This window comes from Benincasa hispida, chromosome 9 (assembly GCF_009727055.1).
Source record: "Benincasa hispida cultivar B227 chromosome 9, ASM972705v1, whole genome shotgun sequence".
Taxonomy (NCBI): domain Eukaryota; kingdom Viridiplantae; phylum Streptophyta; class Magnoliopsida; order Cucurbitales; family Cucurbitaceae; genus Benincasa; species Benincasa hispida.
In genome coordinates this window covers 36,295,702-36,308,474 of record NC_052357.1, presented here as the reverse complement: position 1 = coordinate 36,308,474, position 12,773 = coordinate 36,295,702, and the positions used below count along the sequence as shown (strand labels likewise).

At 33.5% G+C, this 12,773-nt stretch overlaps 1 protein-coding gene across 4 annotated transcripts; it reads left to right on the top strand.

Moving 5' to 3' along the window:
- Window positions 1-4,622: 4,622 nt before the first annotated feature.
- Window positions 4,623-10,798, top strand: LOC120085607. 4 transcript variants are annotated; one of them, XM_039041677.1, is made up of 7 exons: window positions 4,623-4,892; window positions 5,248-5,710; window positions 5,802-5,950; window positions 6,587-6,666; window positions 6,821-8,590; window positions 9,281-9,428; window positions 9,871-10,798. In XM_039041677.1, exons 3-7 carry the CDS (start codon window positions 5,809-5,811, stop codon window positions 10,581-10,583), a joined length of 2,853 nt encoding a protein of 950 aa, XP_038897605.1. In that variant the 5' UTR covers window positions 4,623-4,892; window positions 5,248-5,710; window positions 5,802-5,808; the 3' UTR covers window positions 10,584-10,798. The 4 variants fall into 4 exon arrangements, with proteins under 4 accessions (XP_038897605.1, XP_038897603.1, XP_038897602.1 ...); XM_039041675.1 differs by having other exon boundaries at window positions 4,623-4,896; XM_039041674.1 differs by having other exon boundaries at window positions 4,623-4,923.
- The last annotated feature ends 1,975 nt before the right edge of the window (window positions 10,799-12,773 follow it).

The following is a 12,773-nucleotide window of genomic DNA, read 5'->3' as shown; positions in this document are numbered from 1 at the left end:
TATATAATTAACTAGTTCAATTATATCATATATAATCGAACTCCCTCTTCTCAATTTGAACATTTCAAACTGACCCAAAAACTGATTCTCAACTTTTATCCAAGCTACCAATGAGACCTTATGGATCTATGGCTCGAAGCTCCAACGGTACGTGAATAACTGACTAAACTCTTTAGTCACGATATCCACCATCCAGTAACTGCCAAGCATTCCACTAAAGACCGACAACTAAACTCTTCTTACAATAAATATATTTCTATGTCCATTGGATATAACCAATTATCAGTACGATGACCCTTCACAGATGCTCGTAAGTATAATTGGGCTAATTTACCATTTTGCTCCTATAGTTACATCTTACTCCTTAAGTATCATTGATCCCTCTAATGAACAATACAACATAGTCCTATTATGTGTGAACACCTCTCAGGCCATGAGAAAGTGTGTGGCGCCACATCGTTCAAGCCCCAGGATCAGCCCTTAAGGGAACAATCTATCTACTTACCCATACTTTGACGAAGGAGTGAACTCTATCTTGTGAAGCTGAGTTCTCAACTCCCAAATCAGATGAATCTCTAAAGTGGTAGGTTTAGGTCGGCGCTCTGGCCACTCGCATCCATGCAAATCAAAGAACCGTCCTCAATGGCAGGAGTTCCCAACTCACTCAAGATTAAGGTCATGTTACCCATAATCATCCCAGTGAAGTGATGTCTCTGTCATGAACGGAGTTATATGACGAGACATTAACACTTCGTGGTCAGGTCTTATACAAACTCTTTGTATAGGACGCCCTCGCTCGCATGTCCCTACACAAATGATCAGGATCAGACCATCTGTGACAAGTCACAACACTTGTAACTATTCCACAAAACGGGTCGCATCCATAGTGTCACCAGGATAAGGTTTCCCTCCTATATCCATATACTATACACCATTTTGGTTATCATTTAAGACATGATCCACTTGTATGAATATGGCTTGTTAAGAGATAAAATGTGATTTTTTTATTAAAAAAATCATTTAATTTGAATGGGTAAAATGTGATTTTTGGAAAAAAAAAATCCTTTATTTAAGGTGAATAAAGATTATTAAAGATAAAATGTGATTTAATTATTTTTCTTTTGTTTGTTAGAGATAAAAATTGATGAATAGGATTTTTTCCCCTTATTTTAAGGTGAAGAGGGATTGTTAGAGCATTGAGAGACATGTATGTTGTTATTTGAAATATAAATAAATTTCATCCAGAAGAACGCAACTATTTAAATATAATAAATGGATAGGAATAACTAGATACCAAAATATACACTTTGTGCCAACAAGAGCGTAGCTCAACTGGCACGATGCTTGTACTATCAATCTCGTCTGAGGTTCGAATTTCCCATCCCACACTTTAATTACAATACCTTTGCCAAATATATATATATATACACACACTTTGTAAAGAAAACTCAATGTAATCTCCCTTACAAAGTAACCAAATATTAGGAAGAAAAATCAAAATTGAAACCAATATATCCTTTGGTTAACGTGAATGATAAACGAACGGTAATTTTTTTTATTCTTTTTTAAATCCTTTTCAATTTACTTAGTATATAGATTTATTATTATTATTTTTCCTTTTTAACGTGATTTAGATATTGTTGTTTTCTTTTTCTTTTAAAAAAATCTTTTAAATGTGATTTTATTATTATTATTATTTTAAACCTTTTCTTTGTGGATGCTGAAAAAAGAGGTGGTTTTTTTTTTTAAAAAAAAAAAAAAAGAAATCATCTATTTTGACGTGGATGCCAAAAAAAAAATAGAGGAAATCAAATATTAGAGACAACCAAATATTAGATAATAAAATCATGAACGATAATTTTTTTTATCCACATGACTGATATTCTTTTTTTAATGATGAGTTTTGGAATCAAAAGCATAAGTTTAATTTACATGAATTATAAACTATTTTTTAAATAATTTAAATATAAAATTACATTATATAACTAACCCTATGACCAATAGTCAAAGAAGAAATGAAATATTTCTCCATAGTCATTTTTAGATAGTATATAGATATAATTCATAAAATAAAATAAAATAAAAAGTGGATTTAATTCCCTATATAGAAATATGAAGCTAAAAATAAAATCAACATATGTCACATATTGGCAATCATTTTTATGAGATTTATTTTTGGATCATTTACCAAAAATGGATCCAAAAATAGCAGACATATCCATTTTGTCTTTAAATCAAATATTTCAAGCAATACTTTTTTTAATCACTTCAAAACAAAATTTCTCTATAGATAGGAAATTTAAATAAAAATTTAATTTAATTAATTTTCTATAATTTTCAATAAGGAAAAAGATCCATAAAAAAATTATTTGAAAAAGGTGTTGGTTTCCTAACCAAGAATCTCTTTCTTTATGGGCATAACCTAAAATTCATGTTCTCAAATATCAAACACACAAACTTATTAATTATTCTCTTTGAAGCGACAAATTTATTTATTATAATTGGTAATTGACATTATTTTATATAAACATTATATATAAGAAACGTATAAAGAAAAAAAAAATCAATTTCCTCTAATATCAATTAAACTTCATATCGATAATTATATTGATTTAAACTTTCAAGTTAATTTAGGTTCTATATTGATGATTCATAACTATTTTTACTTGTAAGAATGAGATATAATCTTTTTTTTGCTAGAAGTTGAAGGTTCAATGTCCCACCTTTGTTAAAAAAAAAAAACCTACTTTTACTTAATTTTTCATATTAATTAAGCACTACTATTCCATTTATTGGACATTTTTTTTATATGTTTCTTATTTCCAACACTTAAATAAGTCACTTACACAATTTGTGAATTATACAATAATGTGGTCTTAAAATATAATGCTAATGGAGGTGTGAGGCACATACATTCTTTTGTTTTTCGGGTTGAATGCTTTGGAGCTCAATAATTCTCCTTTTTAGGTCACATCTTTGTATTCGAGTGATTTTTCTTTTCTGATTGTCTATAGAGTCCTGTAGTTATTGTTTATGTTCATTTGTTTCAACAACAACAATAATAATAATGAAAAATGTAAGCTAATTAACTCGTGAAAGTTTAGGGGTTTAATGGTTACAATTTATTAGTTTTTAGGGTATAATAACACGCACACCATGCGTGCCCATATACACACAAAAAATCACTCATGGAAGAAAAAGAATCACATAGCACACACATTTGCACTGAGAGAAAAAAGACCATATAACACACATACACCATTGGAAAAAAAACCATATAGTCACAGTCAATAAAAATGTCAATATCTCAATTTTACAAAAATATTAATGAAAATATTGATAAAATATCGATGTTATTGGATATTTCAAGAGAAATAATAGGAAAAAAATTAATAAAATATAATTAAATTAATAAACCTGTCATTTATGCTTTTTAAACTAATTAACATGTTTATTATTAAAGTAATATATATATATATATAATATTTTTTATGATTCATGAATTTATATACAATATAATGAAAATATAAATTCATGTTGATTTATGTTGATTCATGTTGATGTTGAATTCATAAAAAATTAGAAATATAGATAAAAAAAAATCGACAAAAATTTAATACTACCGTAGGAACGTGCAAAACAATCCAAAAATCTAAATTAAACGGTTCAAAATTAGTTTTTTTTTCCCTTAAAAAATAACCGCTTCCTCTATGCACAAACATATTGCCATGCAACTAAAAGAAAGGGGAAAAAATAATAATAATAAGGGGATAAAACCCAAATTGAGTTAAAAATAAATTAAATCACCCAAATCAAATCAACCTTTTTTTTTTCCCATTGGAAATCAAATCAATCTTGAACTTTGTCTCCAAAGATAGTGACCTTTGTGGTAATAAAATGATTAATTACATGTGGGAGAAGACATTAATTATTCAAACGGTTATAATATAAAGTTATAATTTCATCATCTATTTGAATTTTGGGATCTTGCTTGCCTAACATCAATATGTATAATAATCATGAATAGATTTTCATCTTAATTTTTTTATTAAACAAATAAAAAAAAATCACGATCTAAACAATTAATAATTGTAATCGATATGTATGACTGGTTGTGGACTATGTAATAATTGATGTGAAATTAAAAACATAATAATTACAATTTAGTAAACAGATCTATGGAAGAAAACGTTGATTATATTTTTATCATAATTTTAACTTGTTTGATATCTAAATCTTAGATGTCTATTATATTTGAACTTACTTGAATTTTTTTTTTTTGGGGTTAAGAACAAACATCAACTTATATTGTAAAAAATACCAACAACACTCATAAGTACTCAATCCACAAAGTTCTTAATAAAGATTTACAAGAAAATTGTCTATATAAGTACATGGATTTAATAATTAAAAAAAATCTAAACGTGTACAAATAATTTTAAGAATAAATTTATAGATTAACCATTACTATTTTCTTGCAAAAAGATTTGGAAATTTTTATTTTTGAAGAAAAGATTTGGAAGCCCTATATATGGACAGAATATTACAATATAAAGACAAAATTCGCAAAATTTAATAAATAAAAACCTTTCTCAACGCCAAATTACCAAATACCAATACACGGTTTCATTCGTAATCGAAAATTTTAATTAAATTACAGTTTATAAAATGTTTTGAAATCCGACGGCGAGTCGGTGGAGAGAGAGGAAAAATACAACTTATACCCTCCCGCACGAGTACGCTATTCTTCTTCTTCATCTCTCTTACTCGCTTACAGATCCCGGCCAACTTTCCGGCGACATTTCCGGTCACTCCTCCGCCTTCCGACCTCACTCCTTTTCAAACTCTCTCAATCATACGCTTGGTGGGAATGCTTCTCTCATTGTCAGAATGTTGGTTGGTTCTTTACTCCGCCGCTACTGTGTAATTTCTTCTGCATTTTTCTGTTTCCCTTTCGATCTCTCGTTTTCCGAAGCTCTTCTCCTTTTCAGCTGTTTTCGAATCTCTTCTGATGTAATTTCAGCTTTTCCTTTTTCTTTGGTATTTTTTTTTTTGAAACTAGATTCTCTTTTTCTATCTTTACACTTGTTCCTTTTTAGTTTCCGGAGTAAATTTTGGTTTTGAATTGACTTACTGCTAATTGCGAGTTAGCTTTGTTGTTTAATCTTTGGATTATCGGATAGTGATTGCTGGGTTTTGCTGCTTTCTTTCTGTTGATGTCATTCTGCTGTTTTGCTGTTTTTTTAGGGGGAATTCTCGATCCAGGTGCTTCTTATACTCTGATTTTGAACGTCAAGTTGAATTTTGGGTTCTTTGAAACCTCGACCAGTGAGCTCCATCCCCCTGAGAACTCAGCAGCGTTAAATTAAGTGTGTAATTTGAAAGTTTCTTGGGTTATCGAGCTGTGACGTAAGAATTGATGTGATGCTTCGTGTGAACATGCAGAATTATCTGTCTGCATTGCTCAGTCCTTTGTTCTGTGTCGATTGAATGAATGGTTTCTTCCCCTCTTTGAATAATCTTCGACTTCTCCCGCCCTCTCTTCTCTCTTCTCTTTTCTCTCTTCTTATCTCTTTGTGTTCATATGGTCATTGGCTTCTTCCTTCTTGAAACTCGGGATCTTACCTTCCAAATTTGGCGCTCTCTTTGTCTCTCTCTCTCTCTCTCTCTCTCTATCTCGAGGTTGAAGCCTGAAACCAGAAACTTTAAGGTACGAAACTACCCTGTTTATGGGTTCTGTTCTTTTTGAAGAAATTAGTTGATGTTATCTTGTTGATTTAGCTGGAATCCTATTTTTACAGTGATCAAATGAAGGAGATTCAAAGAAGAAAAGTCCGTAATAATACGGAGAAACCTTTCCCTGGATGCTTGGGAAGAATGGTAAACTTGTTTGACTTGAGTGCAGGCGTTAGTAGGAACAAGCTTCTGACGGATAAACCGCATCGTGATGGTGACTACCTCCTTTATTTTCTAATTGTTTTCGAAATTGATACAATTTCTTCCTTGAAGGTTTGACAGTCTGCTACTAGTGTGAGGTGCTAATGCGAATTTATTGGTCAACGGATGAATTTTGTTCTCAAATCTTGGTTTTCTGTGCACACGCGTGAATGTTAAACTTGATTGCCTTTTCAAATGATGATTGCTCGTGATTTTGGTTGCCCCATATGTTTTTTCTAACTTCCAGACTTTGAAGCTTAACTGGTGGGGAATATGCACTGTTTATGGCTTTTCCCAATTTGTAGATCCAGAACGCATGATATCAAATTGGCCCCTTAAAAAAACCTACTTTGCTCTTGGTCACGTTTAACTAATGCATCACACTTTACAGAACTATCTTGCCTGGACAAAAGTAGAGAAGAAAAATAAAACAAAAATTAAGCATAAGATACGATTAAATAAAAATTGTTCTGATCAGCGGTTGGTAAGTTTGTAGTAGAATTCTTCTTCTTCTTCTTTTTTTCTTCCTGCATTTTTCTAATGTTTAAAGCTCCTCCTTATGATGCCATTAGATTAACCAGTGTGCTTTTTTGTCAGTTGTGTTTGTTAATGTGCCAATAATTGTTGATATTGACATGCTTTTTTGCAGTTTCTTTACTCCCAAGAAGCCATTCAGATGCAGCTATTATGTCGAGTCCCTCCCGTGATAGTCAGATAGAGGATGGACTGGTAAATTGTTAGCAGGCTTTGTTAACAGTACAGTGATGCATATTGTTTGAAGCATGAAAAATCTATGCATTACATGCCCATTTTCTACCCTATGTTAAAATTTTGTTTTCCTTTTTTAGTTGTGTAAAATGTTTGGTTTATTACTGTATTGCAGGGGCATTCAATTGGGAAGGCAAATCGAACACCCATGAAGATGCTCATAGACCAGGAAATGTCGAAAGATGCAGAGTCTAAGATTGCTCCCCCAAATGTTGTTGCAAAGTTAATGGGTCTAGATACTCTGCCCGAGCAGGTTGGTTCAGCTGCTAATAAAACACCTTCAAGAGGTTCCCAGTCTACAGCTAAAGAATCTAGGTTAGCACTAGAATGTACGGAACTAGTTGATCACCATTTGGAGAAGGGAGCTCTGTGTCAAATTCATCAAAGCTCTGTAGACGTTTATGGAATATGGCAGCAATGTTTGAAAACAAATAATGATAGAGAAAAGTTGCACTATGGAAGTTTTGATAAAAGTATTGATGAAAAAAAAATGGCTCTTGTTCGTCAGAAATTCACTGAAGCAAAACGTCTAGCAACAGATGAGAAACTTAGGCAATCAAAAGAATTCCAAGATGCCTTAGAAGTTCTCAGCTCCAATAAAGAGTTGTTTGTCAAATTTTTGCAAGAACCCAATTCCTTATTTTCTCAGCATAGTTTTCAACTTTGTTCACTCCCTACATCTCCTGAGAAGAAGTGTATCACAATCCTTAGGCCCTCAAAGTTAGTTGGTAGTGAAAACATTTCTGAGGCAGGGAAAAGATGTGAGAAACAGATGAAAAAACCAGCTCAGGTCTGCCATTCGACTGCTTGTGACAAGTCCGGTAATGTGCGTACTTTGCCAAACCAGAAATTTGATGAATATGTTCAACCCACACGAATAGTGGTATTGAAGCCTAACATTGGTAAGAATCATGGTGTTAAACCTTTGGTAACTCAACAACCTTGCTCATCACCTAATAAAAGCTCCGGAAACTTTTATGAGGAAGTTGAGGACGTTGAGGTGCCAGAATCAAGGGAAGCAACTGAGATATCTGAACAATTGAGTGAAGATCAAATGGGGCATCGAAGGGATGAAACTTTGATCTCTTCTCTCTTTTCCAATGGTTATACTGGTGATGAGAGTTCATTTTACAAGTCAGACAATGAGTATGCTGGTGGGGTTCTCAGTGATTTAGAATTAATGTCACCATCTTCCAGGCATTCTTGGGACTATGTTAACAAATTTGATAGCCCTTATTCTATTTCTTCCATTAGCCGTATTTCATGTTCTCCAGAGTCATCAGTTTGCCGAGAAGCCAAAAAGCGCCTCTCAGAAAGATGGTCATTGATGGCATTAAATGCCAATTCTCAAGAACCAAGGCATATAAGGAGGAGCTCTAGTACCTTGGGTGAGATGCTCTCTTTATCTGATCAAAAAAAGCCCATCGAACCTATTGATCAGAGAACCAATGAGGAAGAAGAGCGGGGGGAGTTTGCATCCTGCTTAAGTACTGACTTCAGTAAGGAAGACATTAGAAACTCTCCTAGAAGTCTCCAGAGGTCAAAGTCTGCTCCCGTGTCTCCTTTGATGTCTACTACAGCAGATGTTACCACAGAGAAAGCCAGTCCGACAAAAGTTAAATTATCATTTAAAGGAAAAATTTCTAGCTTATTTTTCTCCAGGAATAAGAAACTCACCAAAGAAAAACGTAATGCATCTCAATGCAAAGAGGAATTGGATACTTCTGTTGTAGAAACACTTGGTGCTTCTCTACCTCCTGGCAGGGTTGGTGATGCGTCTTGTGTGAACAATAGTCGACTTGAAGAATGCTCATCTTCTGCTCTGTGTGAATCATCAGGCACATCTCCGGATTTAACCAGCAAATTGGGGGTGGTCTCTCTTGAGGTAATTTATCTTCATATAGAGGATTTGCATTTGACTCCATTCAGTAATTACTTCCGCTTAAGTATCATATAAGGCAGGGTTATGTTTATCTGATCGCCACTAACATTTGTAAGCAACTGTGTTTAGTTTCATAAATTGTGTTTACTAACAATTTATCTGGTCTTTCTTCCTGAGCTTGCCTACCTACTTAGCTACCATGTACCAGGACATTATTCTAATCGTTCAGAATAGTTGGCTGAAGTATGTTATAGGCTTCTGGTACAATTAAGTGGTTAATAATTCAGAGCCATTTAGGAATTCCTGAATGTTTGTTATCTTGTGAACTGGAATTCGATGAATTTTGATTAAATATTTGCAACAAGAACAGATATGGAAGTGGTGTTCTGTTATGCTTTTGTTGAGAAAAGAAATATGGTGTCTGAATTTCTGATTGTTACTGTTCTGTATGGAGTTAAGAAATCGAAGTTTTCAAATTGAAAGTCCGATAATTGCTGGCATCTAATTGTTCCAGCCTCTAGTAGGCAGTCAGTTTTTGTTACTCTCGGAAACACTGTAGCACCAAGTAGTCTAGTTCTTCATGCGTGTTGAATAGAGAAGCTTAATCATTATTGCTGGTTGTTGCTTCCAGTAGTGTGCATAATAATGTCTCTTTATTCAGTTAACTTACATAGCTAAATTTAAATTTTGCAGGCAGGGTTGCCTTTCTCTAGACATTTGATGCCTGGAAATGCCAGTGAGAACCCGGACCATCCAAGTCCATGCTCTGTTTTAGAACCACCATTCGATGACGATGACATCATGCATGTGTCTTTCAGCCATATAAAGCCAAACTCCAGAGGTACTCATACTCTTTTTAACTATCTGTGACTTAGCATGTTTGGATTGATTAGAGAAAAAAATGTTTTTCACAAAAGTCATTTTGAGTGGTTGCCAAATACTTCAATTTTTTAACAAAATGGCTTATTTTTAAAATTAAACACTTGAAAAGTTAAACTAAACACTCTTAATTCAGTTTCAAAGATTCATCTCAAAATGATTAATTAGTTTCAAATTTGTCCTTTCCGCTGGACTATGGGTAACTTCAGTGCGGTTGAGCATTAGTGAAAAGTTTGTGTAATTTGATTGATGGTGGAACTTTCACAGAAAAAGAAAGTTCAGGCGAAATGTACCCTATGATTTATGGACTAAAGTTATTGTTTGATTTTGACCTATAACCTATTGTGGTACTGTCTAGAGTAATCCACATTCCAAATGCTATTTCTTGATTGCCTATTTTCCAGGAATTCATGTACCTACGAAGTCCAGCTTAATTGACAAATCACCTCCCATAGAATCCATTTCTCGAACTTTGACATGGGAAGATACATATTCGGAGAACACCGAACCGTATTTGTTTAAACCCTCATTAGCATGTGAAGATAGAGAAGAAGAGGAACAAAAGTGGCTCGGCCTTGTCCGTAGTCTGTTCTCGGCAGCTGGCCTCAATGACAGCGTGCAGCTCAACTCATTCCTCTCAAGATGGCATTCCCTCGAAAACCCATTGGATCCATCACTGAGAAACAACTTTGCCAACCTTAGCGATAAAGAACCAGAACAGGAGGCGAAAAGAAGGCAATCAAGATCAAACTGGAAACTCATCTTTGACAGCGTCAGTGCAGTCTTGGTCGAAATCACAGGCTTTCGATCAGAAATGAGCATGATGGTGCTATCATCCAACTGGGTTCATGCTGATGCTCCGTCCCAACCTTTGATCGATGTTGTGTGGGACCAATTGAAGGATTGGCTGTCGGGCGAAACCCAATGTGTTGGTTGTGAGATTGGGGACAGTAACAGCCTGGTGGTGGAGAGGGTAGTTAGGAAGGAGGTTGTAGGGAAGGGCTGGATTCAGCAATTACAAGAAGAAATGGATGATTTAGGGAAGGAAATAGAAGGGAAATTGTTGGAAGAACTTGTGGAAGAGACACTGCTTGATTTGACAGGTTCCTGCCCATGATCAACCTACCTTTCTTTTTTATTCTTATTATTATATATTATACTTTTCTTTCATATACAGCTTCAAATAATTTGTGCCATTTTTATTTGTGTGCATTTTGCCATCCCTCTCTACCTACTCCTTTTCTTCTGTACATTTTGGACTGCACAGTTTGTTTCTATCTAATAAGATTATAAATATATGCCAGCAATAGAATCATTTTCACTCGAACAAAACTTAGGTGTATACACTCACATCTTCTAAATATTCTTGAATTTTCTTTATTATGTGATTGAGATAGATTGGAGGATGATGAGTACGGTCCAGGATTTATTCTGAGTGTTGCTCTTTTCTTTCTTTTCCTACTATTTATTCTTTTTAGTTCTCATTTCTCTCTCTTCTTACTTGATCTTGGCATTAAATAGTTAGCATTAATTATTAGTTCTTTTATTCTCATTCTTATATCAACCTTTGTGTTCATGTTGTCTTTGGTTTTTACTATCACATAGTTTCTAGGACTTGGTAGATGTGGTATGTTAGAGATGCAAACAAGTCCCACATTTGAAGGGAAGATCCAAAACGTTGTCATATACAAGTAAAAAGACCACATCTTTGTTAATACAAAAATAACTACATACACGTTTTAGGCTTAGTTGGAATGATATCATATCATTGTAGAAATATAAGGAGTGTTTGGCGCATCAATTTCATAAGTCGATGTTAAATAACTCATTTTCAATAGTGTTTATTATTGAAGTTTGTATGTTTATTGAATAACTCTATATTCTTCTCTCTCTTGCACATTTATCGAGAATCTTTATCTTACAACTCTGTATCTCAAATATAGATTTCTTAACTTTAACATATTAACTCGGAGACTTCCTAACTCAACTTAGTACTTCAACACTCTATAGAGAGATTTGTTCTCATCCTACCTAATTATAGGTGGTAAATTGGGTACAAGCACATGGTGGTAGTTCATGTGCTTGTTTAGTTAGGATGTGAAGTTTTGGTGTTGTAGGAGGCAAATCCATATGCATACACCAAGGGGCGTATAGAGATACAAAAAGTGAACAAAAAACAGATGGGAAAAAAATAAGAGAAGTTGGAACTTGGAATGAAAATGGTAGCAAAGCAACGTGACAGGCAAGGTGAGCCCAATTCATTAATGCATTTGGTAACAATATCTGTAGCTACACACATGTGCTGTCTCCATTGCACTTTAATGCCGACTGCCTCTTCTGTCTCACCTTATTGTATATACTCCAATACTTTAATTATATGTATGTACTTTTTTAGCACCTAATCCCTATGCCTCATCTAACTCTTTCGTTTTTGGTCCATTGTTTTTCAATTTTAAGTGTATAAATATTATTTTTGTAACGCCCTCAAGTCAGGATTAGGATCAGGTTTCAAAATTTGTATTCGGCACTTGATGGTGTCGGTCTCTTTCAACCTGGCTATATCATCCTTACTTATTTTGTATAGTTCTAAAATTGAAAGTTATGTTCATAAACCAACACGAGTTCTTTCATAATGTTTTGTCTTTACTCACATATATCCTATGAAGATCCCAAAAGATCACCCAACATAGGATTGCTCAAAGCTAAGCGCTTAGCTTCAAAGTTCCTATAATTGAGCGACCAAAAAGAAAGGTGATCTTGTTGGTGCAAGTAGCAAATCCCAATTCTTTTAATCTTTACCTAACTATATTTTTATGTCCTTTCACTCATGTACCTGGTTAAACTTGAGTGGTTACAATTTTCGCTCATAAATTTCTATGTTTTATATCGCCGTCTTATTAATATTCTAAAAGAATTAAGTCAGTTCTGAAAATTGAAAAAAGAAAAGTTCAAATTCAACTAGAATATTGAGTGTTTCTATTTTAAAAGGTTGGAATCATATTGGAAAATGGGGAGAAATAATTGGAAATTAAATTTTATACTCTTAATTTAGCTAGTGCTAATTAATTAACTATATATTGTCGACTAATTAATCAACCACTTCAATATGTAAATGATTGCATTAAATTGTAAAACTAAATTAAGCATGTACTTTAGTAAAATATTATAGATTTATTCTATTAAGTATATTAATCCTTCAATTAAATTATTAACTATCCAAAATAAATAGTAAAGAAAAAAAAACTCACTCTTGAATATCCTGTCCATTAGAATGACAATGCTGGAAAAACAACAAAATCTCATACCC

What these genes read in the sequence shown, in the direction of transcription:
- LOC120085607 (XM_039041677.1), top strand. Translation starts at nt 5,809, where the DNA reads ATGAAGGAGATTCAAAGAAGAAAAGTCCGTAATAATACGGAGAAACCT. An exon ending in GTCAGATAGAGGATGGACTG is followed by an intron (nt 6,667 to 6,820) that starts GTAAATTGTTAG and finishes ACTGTATTGCAG; the next exon opens with GGGCATTCAATTGGGAAGGC. An exon ending in TGGGGGTGGTCTCTCTTGAG is followed by an intron (nt 8,591 to 9,280) that starts GTAATTTATCTT and finishes TAAATTTTGCAG; the next exon opens with GCAGGGTTGCCTTTCTCTAG.